At 41.8% G+C, this 24,422-nt stretch overlaps 1 protein-coding gene across 1 annotated transcript in view; it reads left to right on the forward strand.

The window, feature by feature from the left end:
- The first annotated feature begins 1,711 nt into the window (after nucleotides 1-1,711).
- Nucleotides 1,712-24,422, forward strand: part of LOC140719724 (keratinocyte-associated protein 3-like) — a 45,163-nt gene continuing 22,452 nt past the window's right edge. The window contains exons 1-2 of the mRNA XM_073034544.1: nucleotides 1,712-1,840; nucleotides 23,316-23,500. Coding sequence (XP_072890645.1) covers nucleotides 1,828-1,840; nucleotides 23,316-23,500 — 198 coding nt within the window. The 5' untranslated portion in view covers nucleotides 1,712-1,827. The remainder of the gene's footprint in view (nucleotides 1,841-23,315; nucleotides 23,501-24,422) is intronic.

Raw genomic sequence — 24,422 nt, forward strand, 5'->3', positions numbered from 1 at the left:
AGCCCACAGAACTGCCGCTCAAAGGATGTTTTGTTTTTCTTGCACCATTCTCTGTAAACTCTAGAGACGGTTGTGTGTGAAAATCCCAGGAGACCAGCAGCTTCTGAGATACTCAGACCACCCTGTCTGGCACGGTCCTTGGTCAAAGTCACTTGGATCACATTTCTTTCTCCATTCTGATGTCTAGTCTGAACAACAACAACAACAAAAACTACTACTTCTACTTCTTCTTCTTCTGAGGTTTTATGGTAGTTGGCAAACAGCATTACTATCACCTTCTGAACTGGAGTGTGGGTCAGGATATCTAAATCCTATTTATTTATATTTGTATCAAATTCTGTAAAAAAAAAGTTACCTGCATTCCTAAGGAAGTGTACCACATACTTAAAGCAATAATCCTGTGATTCCTTCTGCAAAGTATTGTCAATGTTAGATTGTGTTGTATTCCACAATAACTTTGAAATCAACCATCCTCTCTCTTGATTATATCTTTTACACCTCACCTGTATACGCCCAACTGTTTCTTGTTGATCACAATACTCACACCTCTCATTATTGTATTTCTTCATTAAAAAACTTCATTAAATAGTACATTGTTTAATGATGGTCCTCGACCATTCCACTTCTTTCGGCTTATTATAAAGATGTCTTCCTTTTCCCTCTTCTCCACATTTTGTTGATTTCACTTTAATAATGCTTTTCATTTCTCCTGTACTGTGATTAATTGGAATGCCCACTTCTGTTGGTGCAGTTGACTCTTTTGCCAATTTACCTGCTTGCGTATTTCCTCAAAAATCATATACAAAGCACCATCATTTTAAGTCTTAAAAGGTTTGCATTATCTCATACATAATGTCTAGTCTTGCCTCGGAATATAAATCCTTTAGACTCCTGATTGCTGTGCTTGAACCAGACAATATTACAAATTTCATCCACTTTACTTCCTCCACCCACTTCAAAGGTAATAGTATAGCTGTCATTAACTGAACCTCTTGACCAGGTCTACATGCTTTTATACATTAAGTTGTTGCCATATGATTGGCTGATTTGATTTTGCATTAATGAGCAGGTGCATTGAAGTTGCCACTAAATGTATAGCTTCATTTAATCACCTAATGTTGTTTTGTTTTTCTTAAAATCTTCTTTGCCTTATCGGCAGTGGGAATTACCTTTATGGTGGCATTTAATGCTGCCCGGTAGTTTTGTTTAGCTTGAATCTATTTCTAACATTGTGATGGGATTGGGAATTCTTGGCCGTCCAGTTTTCAGGATACAGGTTTTATTTACACTTTTCTTTAAATTCTAGGTGACCATCTAAAGGAAGGAAAAAGATACTCTTGTTTCCATGGCTGCTTGGTATTTCCTTTACCTAATGCAACTGTTATCTGCGGTTCCCTTATTTGCTGCTGAACCAGGAATCAATTTAACCCATGGGTAAATATTTCAGCCAACTCTGAAGAAGTTTAATTCCTGGACACTTATAATGTATTCTTTAATGTGACCTTATTTGACACCTGCATTATCATGATGTTTTTAAAATGAACCCATTCATTCAGATTACTAACAAACATACGAAGAATGAAGCCACAGGGATAATCTTACTGAGCGCACCCGTCTGGGGGAGGAGAAATACACGGGGCTAATCCGAATAATTTGGTGCACTGATTAAACATAATCCCGAACCTTCCTCTCTACAGCCAACGCGCAGCGTGGGAGTGGCTTAGCTACACTCGCTCTCCACTTCAATATAGTTTCTAAACTCCATGGAGTTTTTGTTGCTCATTGAGGGTGTAGAAGGGCGTGAGCCGCCCCTTCTTGTGAGCTAAGATGTGCAGAAAAGGTAAGGTCTCCTTTACCGCATCGGTAATAGTGAAGTTAAAAAAAAAGTTGTTGAGAAAGACTGAGCAAATGTCGTAAAAGTTTCCCTGAGCAAGTGCGGGGTTTGACAAAGAAAGTGTTGGCTCCGCGCTAAATTGAACGCAGAGGCAGCTTGCGCCCACTGCAGCGTAGTGGTTGTCATCTTGGTATAATGGGTATGGGTGGGGGTGGGGGTTGGGGCTGGGGCTCTGCTCACGTCCTTTCACTCTTTACACGGTTAAATTTACCGCCAACACGGTACAATGTGATTCACACTGAACTATTAACCTACTTCAGATAAGAGCCCTGATATCACTAGAGTATAAAGACGGAATACTTCCAAATTAAAGCTAAGAACAGGGCCACTTTCTCGATGCATTCCTGACCAGGGCAGTTGCTGTTTACATCGGCTTTATTTTAATGGGTGTTTAGATTTAGACGTAAAACTTTTTTTTTCTGTTTACAAACAAAATGATCTTGTTTGTTGGGAATGTCGTATTTAAATACACAGCAATCCCTCGTCAGAAAAAGATGGAAATTAATTTAGCCCTGCTGCATCTTCCAGCAGCCATCTTCCGCCCGCAGAGGGAGCAGGCGCAATGAAATGCCAAGCTTGTTTAGCAGTGGAAAAGAGTAAAATACTGGAAATAATCCCCCCCCCCAAAAAAAAAACTACCAAAATATCCTGGAGATCGTACTGTAAAATTGAAGTTACATATATTATACGATTTCCAAGAGTTCACATGGTGTGATGCAAGCCATAAAAACATGCTTTTGTTATGGAAACACGTTTTACAGGTATTTTAGCATATTTGCATTTTTATTAACTAAAGCAATTCCAATGCAAATAGCAACGTCAGACTTATTGTTGTATGTTTTTGTTACAGGTTAGTAACAAGAATCAATTTCTGCACAGAACTGCATATTGATTTGTAGGTTAATATTACTATTTCAGGGGAAAAGGCTGAGCACAAATCAGGGCCAGTGAAATCAGCCCTCTTTCAAGTGCTTGGTCTTTGTATTTGTCTGTAAGATGTAATATTAAACAGCTGGAGATATTCTTTAATAAACCCTCAATGAATTTACTAGCCAGAGTATCTAATAAGTATTATTACATTGTGAACTACACATAGAGTAAAAAGGTGCATTCTTTTGGGCATTGTTCCAAATTCTGTTCAATTTTTTATCCTTTTAGATGGCAGATGATACAATCTGCAGAAATTTTAGTTGGTTTGATTTATTTTTCTAAAGACACTCCATGCTATTTGTGCTTCCTGAAATAATTATGCCTAATTTGGAGTATTGATTACCTACCTACAGAAAAGAAGTAAACAAGGTTGAAAGAGTACAGAGAAAATTTGCAAGAATTTTGCCAGGTCTGGAGGACCTAAGTTGTAAGGAGAGATTGAATAGGTTGGATTGAAAAGATTGGAATGTAAAGACTGAGGGGAGATTTGATAGAATATACAAAATGATGAGGGGTACAGATGGAGTAAATGCAAGCAGGCTTTTTCCACTGAGGTTGGGAGGGACTACAACCTGAGGTCATGGGTTAAGGGTGAAAGGTGAAAAGTCTTAAGGGGAACATGAGGGGAAACTTCTTCACTCAGAGGGGTGTGTGGAATGAATAGTCCAAGTGGTGCATTTCAATGTTTTAGAGAAGTCTGGATTGGTACATGGATGAAAGGGGTATGGAGGGCAATGGTCCCGCAGGTCATTGGGAGTAAACAGTTTAAATGATTCTGCATCGACTAGGTGTTTCTGAGCTGTGCCTTTCTATGACTCTATAAAAGTTGCTGTAAAGGTGTCGTAAACAATCATAAGTAAGTAAGAAATAGGATCAGGACTAGTACATCTAGCCTAATGAGCCTGCTCTATCATTGATCAAGATAGACTACTTCATTTTCCAATACCATCCCACTATCCTTTGATTCCCTAAATCTCCAGAATTGCGTTTAGAATGAACTGAATAACCAGGCCACTTTGGCTGTTTTGGTTAGAAGATTCCAGAGGTTCACCATTCTCTGGGTGAAGAAATTCCTCCTCATCTCAGTGCTGAACTGCTTGCCCTTTATTCTTAGACAGTACCCCTGGTTCTAGTCTCTTCAGTCCAAAGAAGTATCATTTGTGCACCCAGCCTTTAAGTCCTTTCAAGAATCAGGTTTTCCTTTGATTAAATTTCATCTCATGATTAAAAAGCTTGTCTTTCCCTTTTTGCCCACCCATGAAAGCTGTTATGTTCTGTTCTTTGCATGTCTCATCAAGTCCATCCCTGAGCTTGAATGTATTGAGAGAGTGAAAGAAATGCTGGGACACAAAGTTACAGATTGTGATGGAGTACAGTACTGTAGACTCTACCTTCAGAGAGGACTGATTTTGAGATCCTGGGTCTGTTATGAACCAATCCCATTGTATGGCACAACTTCATTCCAAATGGGATTGGTCCTAGCATTCTTGAAGTTGGACCATCAGAATTAGCTTAATATGTTCCTTCACTCTCCTAATACATTCACGCTAAGCAATGGACTGGATTTTGATAGGAAGTGCAGAGACCATGCCAGTCTCACAAGACAGTAGCCCAAGGATCTATCTTCAGTAATCTATTATACAATTTGCAAAACCACAACCAATTGTGCAAAATTCTTAGGCACGGTAGATTTTTTAATATATAATTTGTTTTAGGTGTTTAATTTTCTGGCTTCTGCATTAGTGTGTCAATAGAAAAGAACAAATTTTAGATTTCCAAACATTCATTTCCCAAACAAATTAAATGCTAAAGAGAGTTTTTTTTGTATTTCATTAAAGGAAGTAACTTAATAAGTAATCGACCACTATACAAATAAAAATTTGATTGCTTTGTAGATTTATAGCCCTGTGCAAGATTAAACAAAGATAACAAATGGATGGTAATAATCAATGACATAATGAGTTGAATGAACTAAACTAATTAACTGAAACAGAAACAGATGTGGAAGGAATCAAACTGGATGAAGGACAACCAAACTAAAAGGTGAGGATATGGCAGATGTGAGAGTTTAGTCTTCAAATCATCAATTCTTACACCATGGCAAGAGTGGGGGCATAGCAACAAGACACAAAATGGTCATCCTGCATCAGCAAGGTCTCTCCCAAGCAGAAATTTTGCTGCTGACAAGTTTCAACATATGCCGTCCAGACTCTTCTGAAGAAGCATGGAAGAACTGGTCACGTTGAGGACCAGAAACACAGTGGTCAGCCGCAGAAACTGAGTGCTATGGATGAGAGATGCATCAAACTGACGCCCCTTCTAAATCGGAAGGAACCCAACACTGCTATCAGCTCTGAACTCACAGAAACCACTGGAACCCAAGTATACTACTCTACAGTCTGGAGAAGTCTTGTCAGAAGTGATCTTCATGGAAGAGTTGTTGCCAAAAATCCATTCCTCCAAAGTGGAAACAAAGCCAAGAGACTCACCTATGCACAAAATCTGGACCGCGAACAGTGACAGGAAGCGCTCTGGGTTGACAAGTCAAAATTGAAATTTTTGGCTCAAACAGGTGGCGTTTTGTCCACAGAGAGCTGAAGGTTGCTACATGGATGAGTGTCTGCAGCCAACATTGAAGCATGTCTGGAGGTTCTCTGCAAGTTTGGGGCTACATTTCTGCAAATGGAGTTGGTGATCTGGTTAGAATTAATAGAAAATTCAATGCGGAGAAGTACAAGCAGATTCTCATCCATTACGCAATACCATCAGGGAGCCATCTGATTGGTCCCAACTTCATTCTGCAGCAGAACAATGACCCCAAACACATGGCCAAGGTCATAAGGAACCATCTTCACCAAAAATAAGAACAAGGAGTTCTGCAACACATAGTATGGCCTCCACAGAACCCTGATCTCAACAACACTGAGGCTGGCTGGGATTACTGGAGAGAGAAAGAAGCAAGCTTGACAGCAGAACTATGCTTCGAACAACCTAGCAACAACTTTCTTGTATCTAAAAGTGTATCTAAAAGAATTGATGCAGTTTTAAAGGCAAAGGGTGGTAACACCAAATATTAGTTTTATTTAGTTTTTCGCTGTTTACTGCTCTTTATAGTAACTTCTTTAATTTTTAGAAACTTTTTTTGGAAAGCACCTTCGTTTTACAGATTATCTTTTACATATGCCTAAGACTTTTGCAAGGTACTGTTGTTAAATGAAAGCTATTAGTGAATGGTGGTAGACAATTAATTAGTGAATACAAGGAGGAGGTCCCAAGAGACATCCAGATTCTCAGCGAAGTTGGAGCCCAGAAAGGTGTCATCCAAAAATGAAGTTTTTTTAAAAAACCATATTCAGTCCAAGTTGTTGTGAAAGATTGAACTCGTCTTCCTCCTGAGATGGGTCAAAGCCACGTCCCATTCCCATTCTGATATGTCTATCCATGGCCTCCTCTACTGTCAAGATGAAGCCACACTCAGGTTGGAGGGACAACACCTTATATTCCGTCTGGGTAGCCTCCAACCTGATGGCATGAACATTGACTTCTCTAACTTCTGTTAATGCCCCTCCTCCTCCTCCTTACCCCATCCCTTATTTATTCCCCCTTTTTTCTCTCTCTCTGCCCCTCTCACAATCACTCCTCACCTGTTCATCTTCCTCTGGTGCTCCCCTCCCCCTTTCTTTCTCCTTAGGCCTCCCGTCCCATGATCCTTCTCCTTCTCCGGCTCTGTATCCCTTTTGCCAATCACCTTTCCAGCTCTTAGCTTCACCCCTCCCTCTCCTGTCTTCTCCTATCATTTTGGATTTCCCCCTCCCCCTCCCACTTTCAAATTTCCTCTATCTTTTCTTTCAGTTAGTCCTGACAAAGGGTCTCAGCCTGAAACGTCGACTGTACTTCTTCCTATAGATGCTGCCTGGCCTGCTGCATTCCACCAGCATTTTGTGTGTGTTCCTCCTGAAATCTTCGGCGTCTCAGAAGCCACTTTTCAATAAGTTCAGTGTACTTAATGTGCTGTTAAATGTGCGGCACAGTAATGTTGTGGCTCGTGAGTTGCTTTACAGTGCTGGCGATCACTGAGTTTGGATTCCTGCTGTCTGTAAGGAGTTGGACCATAAGCTATAGAAGCAGAATTGGGTCATTTGGCCCATTGAGTCTGCTCCACCATTTCAACATGGCTGATCCATTTTCCCTCTCAGCTCCAGTCTCCTGCCTCTCTCGCTGTATCCCTTCATGCCCTGACTAACCAAGAATCTATCAACCTCTGCCTAAAATATACCTAATTGCTTGGCTCCCACAGCTACCTGTGACAATGAATTCCACAGATTCACCGCTGTCTGGCTCTCTAGAGGTGCGAATTTGTACATTTCCTTCCTCCTATGTTTTGAAGACTTCCAGATACGCTTAGGGTTAGTAAGTTGTGGGCATGCGATGTGGGCACTGGAAGCACGGTGACACTTGTTGGCTGTTCCCTGCGGAATCCTTGCTGATTAGATATGAGACAAATTTCACTGCATGTTTCGACGTACATGTAACAAATAAAGATAATTTTTAAAAGTGGCTGAGTGTTCTGAAAGATTACAGCACCTATCACTCGCACTCTCGGTCTAGTGTTGCAGAGCGTTCTTCTAGCTATGCTGTTTCAGTACGGTCCACACTGGCGTACATCCGACAAAAAGGTTCTGTCCAAAAATGTGTAGGAGAGATCTAATCTGATCAATAAACTCCTAATTAATGTGCTGTTAATCATCAGCAAAGCGGTGGAGCAAGTTGCTCTTACACTTACTCTCCATCTATCAGTTCCCTGATGCCCAGTTCTGTCAAGGCTGTCCTCATCCCAACATGGAGCCAAATGCTGAATTTCAGAGGTGAGGGTGACTGCCATTGACGACAGGGTGACACTTAACTAGGTGTGGAATCAATGAGGCCTGGTACAGGTGAAATCAATGTGCGTCAGGTTGGAAAAGGCTCCATTGACTGGAGTCATACCCTGCCCAAAAAAAAATGGCTTTAGTTGTGAAGATCAATTGGCCCAGCCAGAGGGCATCACTGCTGTAGCTCCTCAGAATAATGTCCCTGGCACAACCATTTTCAGCATCTTTTCGAAGACCTTCCAAAGTCCCATTTGCAGCTTCATAGAGCAGGGGTTCCTTAAAGTTTTTATGCCATTAACTGAGGGGTCCGTTGAACCCTATCAGAAGCTGGAAAAAAATTCAAGCTTGCGTGCAATAATACTAAGGCAACATTCGTGCATGGCTGGTGTGTGGCAAGTAACCTTGTGCTATGGAATCGCCAAGGAATAACCACCAGCAAGAAGAATCTAGTCTCTTACCCTTGGCGATCCGCCATTACTGTCTTGGGGATCGCCACTGAAATAGAAACTGAAGTGAACCAGCCATGGCTCGGAACCTGGGTGTGCTGCTGGGAGTGACTCACTCGACTTCCCAATACCTTTTCACCATTTAGAAAGCAAAAGCCAGCTGAAATGCCTTCCATTGCCTAACTTGAGCTAATAATTACAAAAGGTGAAAAATAACCTGTTCTTAAATCGACCAAATGCAGTTAAACCACAAACAAGAGATTCTGCAGATACTGGTAATCTTGACAAACACGCACAAATTGCCAAAGGTACTTAGCAAGTCGGGCATCATCTATGAAAGGGAATAAACAGTCGATGTTTCAGGCTGAGACCCTTCATCAGGACTTCAACAGTTTGTATCATTTACAGGTACAAGGAGTCACAAATTGTATACATCTGTGAAGGGGAGGGGAGCTTTAAATGACATCTACATAACAGATATCTGTCAGTTGGCGCACACCCACAATCGTGTGGCTAGGCACAGCTCAAACGCCATCTATAAATTTGCCAATGACACAACTATTGCAGAATTTCAGATAGAAACAAGGAGGCGCGCAGAGGTGAGATAGACCAGCTGGTTGAGTGGTGTTGCAGCAACAAAACCGATTGATTGTGGACTTCAGGAGCCTGAAGAGAGACACTAAATGTTTCAGGAACAGCTTCTTCTGAATGGACCACGACCCCATGAACACTACCTCATTAATTTTCCCTGCTCTCTTTGCATTACTTTTTAAATTTATTTTATTTTTATACTGTATATACTAATTCATAGTTTTTGTTACGTATTGCAATGTACGCCTGCGACAAAACAACAAATTTCGCAACATATGCCAGAGATACTAAACCTGATTCTAATTCTGATTGGTGTCCCACAGACACTGAGGAAATAACCAGATAATCCAGTTTAGGTGCTGGTTGAAGGAGAAATGTTGATTTGGGGAAAACGGTGCTCTGATAAATTAGGCTGCTGACAAATTAGCACCAATTCTTCCAGAGTAAATGCCCATTTTCCTTAGCAGAGAGAGAGCATATAGGGGAAAAAATGTAGAACTACTGTTGCCATCCATAACCCAAGGCAAATTATTTCATCAGTCAGCTAAATCAGTCTCATGATCTTGGAGGGTAGTGATTACATCAGATAGATTTAATAAAGAGGAATATGTTGTGGGGAAGCTGTGATCGCAGCCTGGGCAAGTTTGGAGCACAGCTATTTACTCTTGTTCTTGTGTGAGTGAATCATCTTAGCGTGGTTTGTCAAATTCAAACACATTTTCTCTGCTCTGCTTCTAAATAGTAATACGTGTTACCTCCCTTTTCCACATTCTTATCTATTGAGATACAGGGCAGAATAGGCCCTTCAAGCCACGTTGCCCAGTAACCTCCCTGCTTTAACCCTAGCCTAATCATGAGGCAATTTACAATGACCAACTAACTTACCAAGTGGTACATCTTTGAACTATGGGAGGAGAACATACAAACTCCTTACAGGCAGCTGCAGAAGACATATTATCAGGAAAATAAAACCAACCTTCATTTGTATCTGGAGTTCCAAAATCAAGAGAAATGTCCTGATAATTGGATTTAGTTATGAAATAAATATTGATTAGGGTATCAGAACTCGGGAGTCAGTTTTTGAAAAGAGCACGCAATGTCCCAGGTTAATGCCATGTCTGAAAGACTGATTTATCTCAGATGTACACTTCCTTTGTACTGTTCTGTAACCCTATTAGATTATGTATGGAATGATATGATCTAGGAATTTCTGAAAGGCAAGTAACAACAGATTGCATTTATAGCTTTAGTTAGGAGAGGATCCCAAGATATTTCCCACGAGAGTAAGCTATTAAAATTCTCCACCCTAAAGAGAGGAAAGTAGGATTGGTGACCCAAATGACATGAGTTTTAAGGAGTGTCTGAGAAAAGACGGGGAGGTGGATGACTGAAGGCTCCAGGGAGACAACTGCAGAGATAAGGGTTTTTTATAGGCTGTTGGCTTGGTCACCAAGGGTGATGTAATGAGAAAGGAATTCAGAAGATGCCTGAATTGATAGAATGTAGAATTCTTGGCGACATGCAGCATCTATCAGAAGGTAATAGATATAGGCCAGGGAAACAGTGGGGTAGTTCAGGCTGCTGATATCAAAATTATAGGTGATGGCTTCACCCGTCACGAGCTACATAAGAGTTGGAATAAATGTTTTTGGTAATTGGAAGGGAATGAGATCAGGAGTCAGCTCATAGATATGATGCCGAATGTGATTAACTTCCCATTCTGGAGAAATGTCATTTTTCTCTGTAATTTCTCTGCTTACATTTCTAACAACATTTCCTAATATATAACCTCAAGAGATTCTGCAGGTGCTGGAAATTCAGAGGATATACATCGGGGTCTTGGCCTGACACATTGACTCTTTATTCCTCTCCATTGATGCCCCGTGACCTGCTGACCTCCTCCAGCATTTTGTACGTGTTTCTCTTATTTTTAACATTGTGGTTCCTCTCCGTGCCTTGTGGCGCATCAGGCAGTAACCTTGCTGTTTCTTTAGCATTTGTCTGCTTTCTACAAGGCCGAGTTGCTAGCTGACCGCTGAAGCAGCACAGATTGAAAGCGTGCAAGGAGCCAGCTGGATTTGAGCCGGGGATCACTCACCTCGAAGCCCAGTGAGGATGCCACTACACCACTGGCAGGCTAATTATTTCTAATATGTTGTGAGATAGTTGTAGCTATTAAGAGTTTGCAAAACAAACATGCATTATCGCTCTGATTTATATAGAATATGCTTAATATAATTTTGTGTTCGGGGGGTGAAAAGCAAAGATTATCATGAAATTCAACTGGGGGAGAAAAACAAAACTAGTTTCTAATAGCTCAGCTTGGTATCTTAATTTTTTCTTAACTACAGAGTCACACTGTGTACATATTCAGTTGGCTAGTTTGATAAACTTCTCGGTGGGTTAAACAACATAAGATTTAATTCTCTTGAGACTTCCTGTTACTTCACTTACTCCATTGTGCTGGTGATGTAGTGGCATCCACACTAAACTTTGGAGCAAGAGGTCCCAGGTTCGAACCCAGTCAACTCTTTGCTCGAGTTCTACTACTAGCAACTCAGCCTTGTAAAACAGACAAATACTGAAGAAATGACAAGATTACTGCCCGCGTGCGGGGAAGAACTCCTCACTCCATTACATATAGTTGTGGTGATCGCGAGGTGGATCAGTTCATTGTGGTTCATGTGCTATTGGTTTTCTTACATGTAGCAAATAAGCCAAATGTTTTTAAGAGAGAATCATACACTTTTTTACAACAGCATGTAAATATCTTACTGTACATGCCCAATATAATGGTTTAGTCCTTTTTACAGGGACTACATGTTGCAAACAAAAGATTGGGAGAAACATAAAGCCATCAATGTTAAAGTTGATTGGCAATAACGAACCTTACAGATTTAGGGAACTGAAGTCAAACTGTAAGGCTATATGCAATCATTACTACTTGGATATTAACATTTCATGTAGTGAAGAATTCTTGGGAGGGCAGGTGTGGTTTCAAATACTTTTTGGTTTGAACAAAATTTGCAGATCTACGGATTACCCAGTAAGCACTTTCTTGACATTGAGGCTTAAAATTGCCAGGTCATCCAAATGCAAGAATAACTTACTAGAATCAGACTTGGGTTTGATATCACTGGCATATATCATGAAGTTTGTTGTCTTTGTGGTAGCAATACAATGCAATACATGGTAATAGTAAAACACTGAATTACAGTAAATATTTTTTCTCGCCCTTGTGGGTGGTGTATGTCTGTATTTTCCCCTCAATCTCAGGTCTACCAGAGGCCTGGGAGCTTGAGGGTTCAGTGCAGTAGCCTTGCTGTTCCTAGTAGTGTGTTCTTGTGGACCGAGGTCTCGGATGTTGTTCCCAGGATTTGTAGGAGCCACAGTTCAAAGTCTCCTATCACCACTGGATTACTCTGGCTTTAACCTTCCACATTATTTCTACCTGCTCTTTCAAGCCCTGCTATTTTTCCAGCTTCTCATATTCTTTCTTCCTGATGTTACCGTCATTCGGGATTGCCACATCTATTACTAGTGCTTTCTTCTCTTCCTTGTCCAGAATTTACAATGTCTGTCTGTTTGGTTGGCCAGCACCTGCTTAGCAGACGGTATTTGGAAGTCCCACAGGATCTAAGCTCTGTCGTTCTCTGCTACAGTCTCGGCTGTTTCTCATTTGGACTTGGGAGTGTCTGATCCATACATAATGCAGGTGTCCCAGTACACAGTTCCTGAAGCTTGGTTGTGCCATTCAGTGTATGCTGTCCAGGCCTGCATCTTTCACCCTGCTAGTATGTGCTGGGTGTTTTCAGTGGATTCCTTGCACAAACTGCATCCTGGGTCTTGTCTGGTGTGATAGACCCTGGCTTCTATTGCTGTTGTGCTCAGTGCCTGTTCTTGGGCAGCCATGAGCAGTGCCTCTGTGCTGTCCCTCAGCCCTGCCATTTCCAGCCATTGGTAGGACTTTCTTATTTCAGCCATCTTTGATATCTGGTGGTGGCACATCCCGTGCGGTGACTTGTCCTGCCATGGCCTTTGGTCCTCTGGCTCTGCTTCACCGACTTCCATTCCCATGTCCCTGCCTTCTGTCTGAGGTATTCCCCTGGCAGGTTGTCCCTGGGGACAATCTTCCTGACAGACTCATGGATGTTTAGCAAATCTTCCAGGACTGTGGCCTTGACACTCCCAAGTCCCCATCTTCCTTTATTCCGGTGGGTGTACTGCTGCTGAATGTTGGACTTTGGACAGAATCCTCCACGTATTGTTAGTAGTTTCCGGGTTTTGATGTCAGCAGCTTCCAGTTTGTTCCTTGGCCCGCACACTGTTGTGGCTGGGTATCTGATGACTGGTAGGGCGAATGTGTTGATAGCTCCGATCTTGTTCTTCCCATTCAGCTGGCTTCTTAGGACCTGTCTCACTCTTTGGAGGTGCTTGGATGTTGCAGCCTTCCTTGTGCCCTCATCGTGGCTTTCATAATCTTACGGGATCCCCAGGTATTTGTAGCTGTCCTGTCTATCTGGTATGTGGCCTTCAGGTAACCCGACTCCTTCAGACTTGATGAGTGTGCCTCTTTTCAGTAGCATCAACTACACTTTTCTAGCCCAAATGACATCCTGATATCTGCTGTACACCCTTGTCAGGTGTAGGTGTAGGTGTGTGTGTGTGTGTGTTGAGTTCATGGGTTCAATGTCCATTCAGTAATCTGATGGCAGAGGGGAAGAAGCTCTTCCTAACTTGTTGAGTGTGTGCTTTCAGGCTCCGATTCCACCTCCCTGATGGTAACAATGAGAAGTGGGCACGTCCTGGGTGATTGGGGTCCTTAATGCTGGATGCTGCCTTTTTGAGGCTCCGCTCCTTGAAGATGTCTTGCATACTACAGAGACTAGTGCCCATGACGGAGCTGACTAATTTTACAACTCTCTGCAGCTTACTTTGATCCTGTGCAGTAGCATCTCTCTTCACACTCACCCCCCCCCCCCCCCCCCACCAGATGGTCTGGTTAAAAGTTAACAAGTAAAAATAAGCAGTTGGGAATATATACCCTCCTCAAAAGTTTGTGTTAATCCCAGATTAATCCACCATCCAAGTCTTTGTACAATCAACAAGGCTTGTTCTTGGTGCACATGCATATTGGCAGCTATTAAACCTTGCAGTGGTGTTTTAAACTTTGGTGTATGGTTGCAGTAGAATTCTGTAGAGACAGGGCAATGTGCAAATTACCAGGTTTCATATTTCGCACACCACTTGTAAAATGCAAATGTATTAGCAGATTGATCATGATGAATAATAATAACTCTAGACATAAGGCATCAAATTTATGGGACAATATAAAATTGAAAACAAATATCAATTGCAACTTATGGTGCATGCTTAACATCATTCATGTATGGAAATTGTTCTGGAGTTAATTTACAGAGACTTGTAATCTAATATTTGAAGTGTTTTTAAGGGACTAATTGTCCGTGGGGCTTTTAACGTGGAAAAATAAAATGATCCACTGTTCCACAAGGATACAGTTTTTATGTTAATCAGAGGCTGCACTTAACTGAATTTAGTGTCATAAACTAATGCACAGGAGAAAAAAGCTCCTTAGCCTAATTGATCCGTGACAACGAAAGGACCCATCGGACTGAGGCACCACTTAGCCCTTAATCTGTCCATGTGCCCGTCCGACTGTTTTTAAAAGATTGATACCATCTTTGTATGTTAATATTAAAGAAAAACCTTTGCAATTATTGGCTGTAATTGGAAATTTTTCCTTTGGAAGTGTAAAATTGAGTAGTTTGCCCATTAAAGTTGACTTTAATTTGGGGAATTTCAAATCTGTGAGAATTAGCATGATGATGATGATACTCTAACATTAAATTTAATGAGGATACCATTCAAAAGGCGGAATATCTTTGTAATATATTATCATTCCCTAGGTAACTTTATTAGAAGATTGGATCTTCAACATGTTTATACAAAAATAAACTTATCTGAGAGTAATTTTGATTGTATAAATTGGCTACTGTGAATATAAGCTGGCATTATTATCTGCAATTTACACCAAGAGATGTAAACATTTTCTCTCCTGTTCTGTTTCCCACTCTGGCCTGTTGCCTTTTCTCATTTGCCAATTACCTTCCCCCTTGTTGTCTTCCTCCTTCCTTGTCCCAATGGTCCAATCTTCTCTCCTATCAGATTCCTTCTTCTCCAGCCTTTTATCTTTCCAACCCACCTGGCTTTGGCTGTCGCCTTCTAGATATCCTCCTTCCCCCTCCCCCACCTTTTTATTTTGGTATCTTCCCCCTTTCCAGCCCTGAAGAAGGGTCTCGGCCCGAAACGTTGACTGTTTATTTGTTTACATAGATGCTGCTTGACCTGCTGAGTTCCTCCAGCATTTTACTTTGGATTTCCAGCATCAGCAGACTTCCTTGAGTTTATAATCATATCAAGAGCCTTTAGAGCTAAGAGGTAATGTTGCAGCTATATAGGACCCTGGTCAGACCCCACTTGGAGTACTGTGCTCAGTTCTGGTCGCCTCAATACAGGAAGGATGTGGAAACCATAGAAAGGGTTTAGAGGAGATTTACAAGGATGTTGCCTGGATTGGGGAGCGTGCCTTATGAAAACAGGTTGAGTGAACTCGGCCTTTTCTCCCTGGAGCGACGGAGGATGAGAGGTGACCTGACAAAGGTGTACAAGATGATGAGAGGCATTGATCGCCTGGATAGTCAGAGGTTTTTTTCCCCCAGGGCTGAAGTGGCTAGCATAAGAGGGCACAGTTTTAGGGTGCTTGGAAGTAGGTACAGAGGAGATATCAGGGGTAATTTTTTTACGCAGAGAGTGGTGAGTGCGTGGAATGGGCTGCTGGCAACGGTGGTGGAGGTGGATACGATAGGGTCTTTTAACAGACTCCTGGACAGGTACATGGAGCTTAGAAAAATAGAGGGCTATGGGAAACCCTAGGTAATTTCCAAGGTAGGGACATGTTCGGCACAGCTTTGTGGGCCGAAGGGCCTGTGTTGTGCTGTAGGTTTTCTATCTTTCTATGAGAGTATATTTTGACTTTGCATCCCCTTCACTCCACGTACCTGTTCAAGATGAGGTAACATGAAGAGCTGCTAATTGGATGCAGTGGCTTGTAGTTATTAGTGGGATAGATTTAACAAGCTGGTGAGGTCATGCTAATAATCTCTGTGTTCAGTTTGTTCCTGAAGGAGAGTTAATGTTTAAAGCCTGTCGGTGTATGTCAAACCCAAATGTCAATAGTTTGTTTTGATAGGAAGACCAGTCACTTTGTTTATCTGCATGCAGTGCACTGAAAGCCACTTAGTAGAAATCTATCTCCGGCAGACAAACAGCGTAATAAAACCTGAATATCCCAAGAGGCAAGAAAGGCAAATTGAAGATTGGTTGAATCCGAGTGTCACTGTGCAATTCTGTGATTCTTCTGTGACCACAGTGACGTGCCCTGATATCTTCACAGCTCTGCTTAATAAGTAAATAACATGGTTAAGCACTTGGGTGTGCTGTATACTTTCAGCCAATTCTAATTCACTTTGAAGCCACTTTGCACAGAGAAACTCTAATTTACCTACCTTCAAACATCTTGTGTATTGTTTTCAAGCAGGTTTTAAAACCTGATTGAAAATCACAGTGCATATCTTGCAAATAAAAAAATCAAGTAAGTAAATTCTTTGTAAAAAAAAAACACAAAATGCTGGCAGAACTCAGCAGGCCAGACAGCATCTATGGGAGGAGGTAATAACGACGTTTCGGGCCGAAACCCTTCATCAGGAGGGTGAATTTGTAATCTGGTCTGTAACTCTTGAATCACTATGTATCATTGAGGCCCTATGCATTAATCAGGAAAAATGATCAGGAACCAACTAGCGTTACTAATAATATCAGTGACACGTAATCCTCACAAACAGTTTAAAAGGTAAATTGCATTGATCCTTGTGTTCATCTGAAGGAGAAATACCTCAAAGGACTGGCAGTGAAGTCCAGATATAAGGTACTATGCAGTGATAGGAAAGTATCCATTAAGTTTCTGCTTTGGGCAATGAGAAGATGGTGCAGATTTCAGGAATACGTTCATCCCATGGAAGTGGAAAGGATTAAGTGATTACTTGCACTGTTGAAGTAAAAGCTGAGAATGTTGGAAACACTCAACAGGTCAGGCAGCAGCTGTGAAGGATTTTAGGTTGATCATCTTTCATCGAGGAACAGATGCAGTGAATTCCGGTTAGTTTGACTATTGGTTAATAAGGGCAGCTGCTTATTTAGGACGACTCTTAAAGGAACAAAAATTAGTTGAGAAAATAACCAGGATTCCTGTTTGGGACACTATCCCAATTAATCGGGGTAGGAGACTGTTGCCGAACAGTTTCTAACTAGCATTGGTATTGTGCACTTGTGGCAGTTGGACACAATACTGTGCTTCAAGCAGACAGTTTATAAATAGCGTCTGTTGCATGAAATAAGCATTAGACGGTTCTGAACTAGTTTTGCTCACTGCGGTTTCAAGCATTCAGGCTTGGAGATGTCAGAAGTGGCCGGGAGTAACAATGAAACTATTTCACTACTCCAACAAGTTAGAAACTACGGAAAATTTGAAGGTATCGGCAATCATCTTGAATGTTACAATGAAAATGAAGATTGAGGATGCAACCGCTGAAAGCACTGCTTAAAGGCAGTCCGTTATCTGCACTAGGTATCTGTCCTGATTTTGTTCATTTACAGTCAAAAGGATGTAATGTAGATAAATTCCTCTGTCAATAAGTTTTGGATTCTAATACATAGTTTTATTGTTCTCAAGTAGTATTAGCAGTGTTATAATTTGTCCTGTTTTTCATTTAAATACATAATTCGGTACTCAGGCTGTTTTTAAAAAAATACCTTTATAACTATTTTCATGAAACTTCAGCTAATTGGGGTAGCCTCTTAAATGAGCTAAAATATACCAATCCTGATACGTCTCAATTAGCTGGAATCCACTGTATTTTGAACTGAACTTCATGTTTTTGGATAAAAATGTGTACACGTTTGTAATAGTAGAATTTAAATATATAAAAATAACATTCTGTATAAATAAATAAATATCCTCATCCCCTTGCATGCTAAGGACAATTTATAGTCACCAGTTATTATGCGCCACGTCCTTGGAATGAGGGAGAAGACTGGAGCCCCAGGAGAAACACATGGGGTTACAGGGAGAACATGCATGTGGCATACTGCACTGGTGGTCAGCCGTGTCCCGGGAACTCCGAAGCATAATTTCTACTAACTGTGCTATTGTGGTAATTGTATGTACTGCACCTCTCTCCTTGTCACTTGTCCCACACCCCTCCCCAAGCACTCCCCTCTCACTGTTCTTTGTTCCCGCCGGATATACAAGCTCACTCTCCTCTCCACGTTGACAAATACAGTACTGTGCAAAATCTCCGCTACACCGACTATTTACGTGTGCCCAAGTCTCACACTGTACTCAACAACTTCAGTTGCATGATCAGAGTGTAATATGTGCAAAATGCTGGGTTTGTGGCTAATTTAGAGAGGTAATAATCAAATAAATTTGGACGCAATAAGGAGACCCAGAGTTCCATGAGGACATTGCCTTCCTGTCGATCCGATTTCCATGTCATTGATCTGGAACTCTCAAGAGTTCATTCAGTAATGATGGTAGAGCCCATAGAAGCTCACCTTGGTAACTGTTGTAGAACAAAAATGTACAATGTGTAACAAGGTAACTGAGATTACTTTCCAGCCATCTCAGTAAAGACAGTGAGAATAGGTAAGGGTAAGTATATTTAAAAAGTCCACTTTTGAATAAAGGTTCCATGCTCATGGATGAAACAGGCTCTTCTGTCTAATTAGCCCACCTCAACCATCAATCTCCATTTATACATGAAGTATTATTTCCTTATGCCCATCTCTCCTGAGGCTTCTTAGGTCACCAACCATAGCTTGCCAGGGTCTTCCATCCTGGGCCAATCTTGCACGTTGTCCCCAGGTGTAGCCCATCTTCTTGGTGTTTCCTGCCTCTCCTGGGGATGAGGTCTTTGGAGCTTCTGTTGGCACTGGGTTTTTGCAGGATGGGGTTGCCAGCCCTGTGCCCAACCCTCCTCCTTTCACAACTGGGCTTGGCACCATCCATGGCAGAGTTGTACATTAAATGTGATCCCAATTATACATCCAGAACATGCTCTCTTCTCATTGCAACTCTGAAGTACAGGAGCCTGAAGACCCCTCTCAACACTTCAGGAACTGCTTCTTCCCCTCCACCATCAGATGAACTCACGAACACTGCCTTACTTATTCCTCTTTCTCGTAGTTTATGGCGGTTTTTTAAAATACATGTCTTGTATTGTACTGCTGCGACAAAACATCAAATTTCACCGTAATGTCGACTTCTTACTCTTTTTCCTTATAGATGCTGCTTGGCCTGCTGAGCTCCTCCAGAATTTTGTGTGTATTACTTTGATTTCTAGCTACTTTGATTTTGTGTTTGTGGGGGAATAAATTTCACTATATATAACAGTGACAATAAACCTGATTCTGATATTACCCTGATCTATTTTATTCCCTCCACACTCCTGTCAACTTTCTGTACTTCCACTAGATCCCATCACTCAACATTAAAGGAGTTTCCTAACTTTTTTAACGCAAACCATTAACCAAGGCGTCTGTGGACCGAAATTGGGAACTTCTATGTCAGGGAATTTACACTGGCCACTTAACCTGCCGACCTACACATTTTGGAACATGGGAAGAAACGGGAGAGCCCTGAGGGTATCCGTGTGGTCACAAGGAGAACACACAGACAGCACTGGTGCTTAGGATTGATCCAAAGTCACTGTGGTTGTGAGGCAGCAGCTCTACTGGCTGTGTGACAGTGCCACCTCTGGTGTGTCTGGAACAAATGGAAGAAGATATCATGAAGTTTTTACATTTCCTCCCAAATGTAAAGCTGCCATGTCAATGTATAGATGTTAATTTGAATGAACCAAATACATTCATCTTGCTGAATTGTTTTCCTGACAAGTACCATCGTCATTATGTGCTGTGTTGTATGACGTAGGGGATTGTGGTCTTTGACCATGATTGCTCTTGGCAAATTTTTCCACACAAGTGGTATACCATTGCTGCCTTTTGGGCAGTGTCTTCATAAGATGGGTGACCCCAGCCATTATCAACACTCTTCAGAGATTGTCTGCCTGGCGTCAGTGGTCACATAACCAGGACTTGTGATCTGCACCATCCACCACCTGCTCCCGTGGCTTCACGTGATCCTGACTAGTGGGTGGGGGTGGGGGGCTAAGCAGGTGCTAAACCTTGCCCAAAGATTACCTACTGGCTAGCGGAGAGAAGGAGCGCCTTACACCTTCTTTGGTAGAAACGTATCTACACCCTGCCACCATTGGCTCAGAAATCCGCATATTAGAGCCATAGAGCAATACAGTACAGATGCAAGCCATTCAGCCCGACACCCATGGTGCCCATCCGCCTAATCCCTATTTCCTGCATTTGGCCGGTGTCCCTTTAAGACCCGTCGCTATGTAACCCAGTTTCTCCTCTTCTCTTCAGAGACTCGGACAGCAAAATCAGATGTGTCTACAAAACCAAACAATATGCCGACTGAGGAAAAGAAATGCAGGGTGACTCATCACCAACCTGAAAGGAAAAACCAGTTAGAATAAACACCAGTGTTAGGAAGCAGACGTGCATTGTCAAGCGAATCTAGTCAGCCCAGCGTGCTGCTGCGCTGTTTTGATTGTGGATTTGTAGAGAGCAATGCTCCACAGAGGATGTTTGCAAACGTGTATGTTTAAAAAAAAAAATTCTAACAGGTTTAGAAAAATAACTGATGAGTTGAATGGATTGATTTTTGTTTTAAATCTGAGAACGGTCATCGGATTTAAACATTGGAAAGATGCAGAAAGAAAGTGATGTCAGGGACAAAATGGATTTTTAGCATCATATGTCAAGTACAGTACCTTTTCACAAAGCCACAAAGAGAATGATTCAACACCACAGATGCTGGAAATCCAAAGCAACACACACACACACACACACAAAATGCTGGAGGAGCTCAGCAGGTCAGGCAGCATCTATGGAAATGAATACACAGTTGACGTTTCGGGCTGGGACCCCCCCCCCCCCCCCCCCCCCCCCCCCCTTCAGGACTGGAAAGGAAAGGGGGAAGATGCCAGAATAAAAAGATGAAGGGGGCAGGGGAAGGAGGATAACTAGAAGGTGATAGGTGAAGTGAGGTGGGTGGGAAAGGTAAAGGGCTGGAGAAGGAAGAGTCTGGTAGGAGAAGAGAGTGGACCATAGGAGAAAGGGAAGAAGGAGGGGCCCGGGGGAGGTGATAGGCAGGTGAGAAGCGGTAAGGGGCCAAGGTGGAGAATAGAGGAAGGGGGAATGGATTTTTTTTAATCAGAAGGAGAAATGGATGTACAAATGTACATGTCGTCAGGAGAATGCTTGATTGCTAATCTAATGCAAGTATTTAATTTGTTAAGTGAAGATAACTTTCTTGAGAGAGAAAGCCACATCAGGAATGGTAGTCCATCATCACTATGCCTTCTTTTTTCTGGCCTTTGCCCCTCACTCCCAGAACCACATTAAAGTTACCGTTGCCCTCACTTTCTAGCCTCCACATTTAATTGCCCATTCTCCACCAATTGTTTGATCCCACCAACAAACCTATTTTCCTTCTCCTTCCCTTTTAAACCTTCGACAGTAATGCGATTATAAACCCAAGCACCAAGAGTACCGTGTCGACTATGGAGGAAAGAATTGAAGAAATGGGATTTATTTATCTGAGGAGCTGACATTTCAAATATGCGATCTTTCTGAGATTGGGAAGAAGAGACCAATGTTCACTTGAGCTGAGGAAAATAAAAGAAGATGTATTGGCCTATTTAACTCCCCAGATGACTTGACAGGGTTTGATCTGAGAGGCTGCTTACCTGGTCGGACATTGTAGAACTGAGTGATTGTTCAAATAAGGGTTTGCTCATTTAGGATCAAGTGTGGGAGAAAAAGTTGTGGATTGTTTTAGTTGTTTAATTTTGGATGCTGTGAATGGTTAATGGGGTGTTAGAATTTTTGGGTAAATAATGTATGATTATTTTCATTTGGAGTTATTTTGTAATCTTGAATGGATATTAAGCAAAATTCTGGAAGAAATAATCTCTTATTCAAGTTCACTGTCCCATCTCAAGAAATATTTGCATATTGCCCCCTATATATAGCAATGAATCGCTGGTGGCACATGTGACTTTAATATAATCACAGATCCAGTGATAAGAGTTTTAAATCCCACATTGGCAACAGGGGAATTTAAATTCAACATGATTAAGAGTTATGGAATTAAAATCTCATCTCAGGCTGTCTTTGGGTAATGACTGTGTTCCCAAAATTAAAGAGCCGGTCATTGACTTAGTCATAGAAAAATTCAGCACAGAAACAGGCCCTTCAGCCCATCTAATCCATGCCAAGCTTCAGGAAGGGGAGTGGTGCTCAAGTTCTCCTCTGCATCAGCGGTTGAGAGCTGCAAGTTCCTAGGAGTGAACACCACAAATAGCCTATCCTCCTCCAACTACGCTGACGTCACTGCCAAGAAAGCTCCCCAACGCCTCAACTTCCCCAGGAGGCTAAAGACATCTGGCATGACCCTGGCGAGATTTATCGATGCAAGATGGAAAGTGCTTTTATCTGGACCCCTAACGGCTTGGTATGGTCACTGTTCTGCACGTGACCACAAAAAGCTGCAGAGAGGAGTGAACACATCACAGGACGCAGTCTCCCCTCTGTGGACTCTTGTCTGTAATTTTCACAGCCTCAGTAAAGCAGACAGCATAACCAAAGACCCCACCTACCCTGGGCATTTTCTCTTCTCTCCGCTCCCATCAGGCAAAAGATCCAAAATAACACACACAAAATGCTGGCAGCAACTAAATGGAAGTGAGTAAATGTACGCCGTTTCAGGCCAAGACCCTCCTTCGGGACTGAAAAGGAAAGAAGATGCCAGAATAAAAAGGAGGGGAAAGGAGGCTAGCTGGAAGGTGATAGACTAAGCCAGGTGGGTTTGAGAGATAGGGACAAGATGTTTCAGCTTGCTGCTCTGCAAGACTTACTCGTCTCTGCACTGAACTGAGGCTGTGGCCTGCATTGGATGGACTCCTGAACCGGAGGCAGTAATGCCCGGCTTCGTGTCTGTGGACTCACTTTAGTGAACCATTTCTGAACGCTATTTGCTTGCTTTCATTGTTTTCAAGATTTGTCTTTGGGCTTATTGTGTTTTTCTATGTTTTGTGGCTGCCTGTAAGGAGACAAATCTCAAGGTTTTATAAAAATATACATACTTTGATAATAAATAAACTTTGTAGCTGCCAGGATCCTCTCCGGAGTTAACCATTTCTTTAAATTAAGATCCAATCTTCTTTATTTTAACAAGTTTTGTCAATATTATGTGGTAAAAATCACCTGTAGATATTGTTGAGAAAAGTCATTTGCCTTCTCTTGTTGGTGCAGGTATCAACAGGTGAAACCACATTTCATATGTGTTTCTATTTTGTGTTTCAGATAATGCATTGGATAAAAAGCTGCTGATGAAAGTAGGAATTGTTTTAATTATAACTGGGCATTTGAACTTCATACTAGGAGCGATTATCCATGGAACAGTCCTGCGCCACGTCACCTTGCCAGGAAATGGTGTATCTGTTGAGTATTCTGTGACCAATGTTTTTGTTGCAATCTCCGGAATACTGGTACGGTTACCCTATTTTTTTCCCCATACAACTTTACCATTAAAACTATTAGAATGATGGTTCTCTTTGCAATTAATGTACACTGGAATATTTTCTGAGTTTTAAATACATCAGAGAGAAAAAAAAAACAGGCCAAGCAGCATTCTTGGAAAGAAAACAAGTCAGTGATCATTCTTCAACACCGGAGACATGAGTGAATACAGACGCTGGAATCTGGAGAAAAATTAAAAACGAGTTTTCCCAGTGGGTCAGGCGGCAGCTGTAGAGGGACATGGACAGTTGATGTATTGGGTCTTGACTCAAAACATCCATTGCTCATTTCGGTCCTGGCCGGCTGGGTTCCTCCAGCAGATTGTTTTATATTCATCAGTTTGATGTTGCAGTGTTTGCCGAGTTTGTTAATTAGCTTGCAGACATTTCATCACCAATTGAGGTGACATGCTCAGTGTGCAGTTGTTGGTGTTTCCCTCTGGGAACGCTCATGTTTAAATAGCACTTTGTTCGCTTTCCTCAGTCCTGATTGGCTAACCCTTCAGTTGACCTGTTGAATTCTATTGGCTGACATTTCTTTGGCTCCTAGGAGTTTGCCTATGGTGTCTTTTTCGATATGTTGGTAATGGAAAGGTGAGAAAAGAAGCTGGTTTGAAATAGCAGAGAGGGGGATGGTTGCAGAGACCAGAGATGAGTTTTGTGATGAGAGTAAAGACCAAGGTTGTTTAGGTGACAGAAGTGCTGTTGCTGCTGTCTAGTTGTGGGCAATGGCAGTTTATTAATCATAGCTGATATCTCTGAAAGTTCAAAGTAAATTTATTATCAAAGTATATACAGTTGCAAGAAAACCTTTTGCAATTACATGGTTTTCTGCAATAATTACTCATAAAATGTGGTCTGAACTTTATTTAAGTCACAATAATAGACAAAC

The sequence above is a fragment of the Hemitrygon akajei genome, chromosome 32 (assembly GCF_048418815.1).
Source record: "Hemitrygon akajei chromosome 32, sHemAka1.3, whole genome shotgun sequence".
Classification (NCBI taxonomy): Eukaryota; Metazoa; Chordata; class Chondrichthyes; order Myliobatiformes; family Dasyatidae; genus Hemitrygon; species Hemitrygon akajei.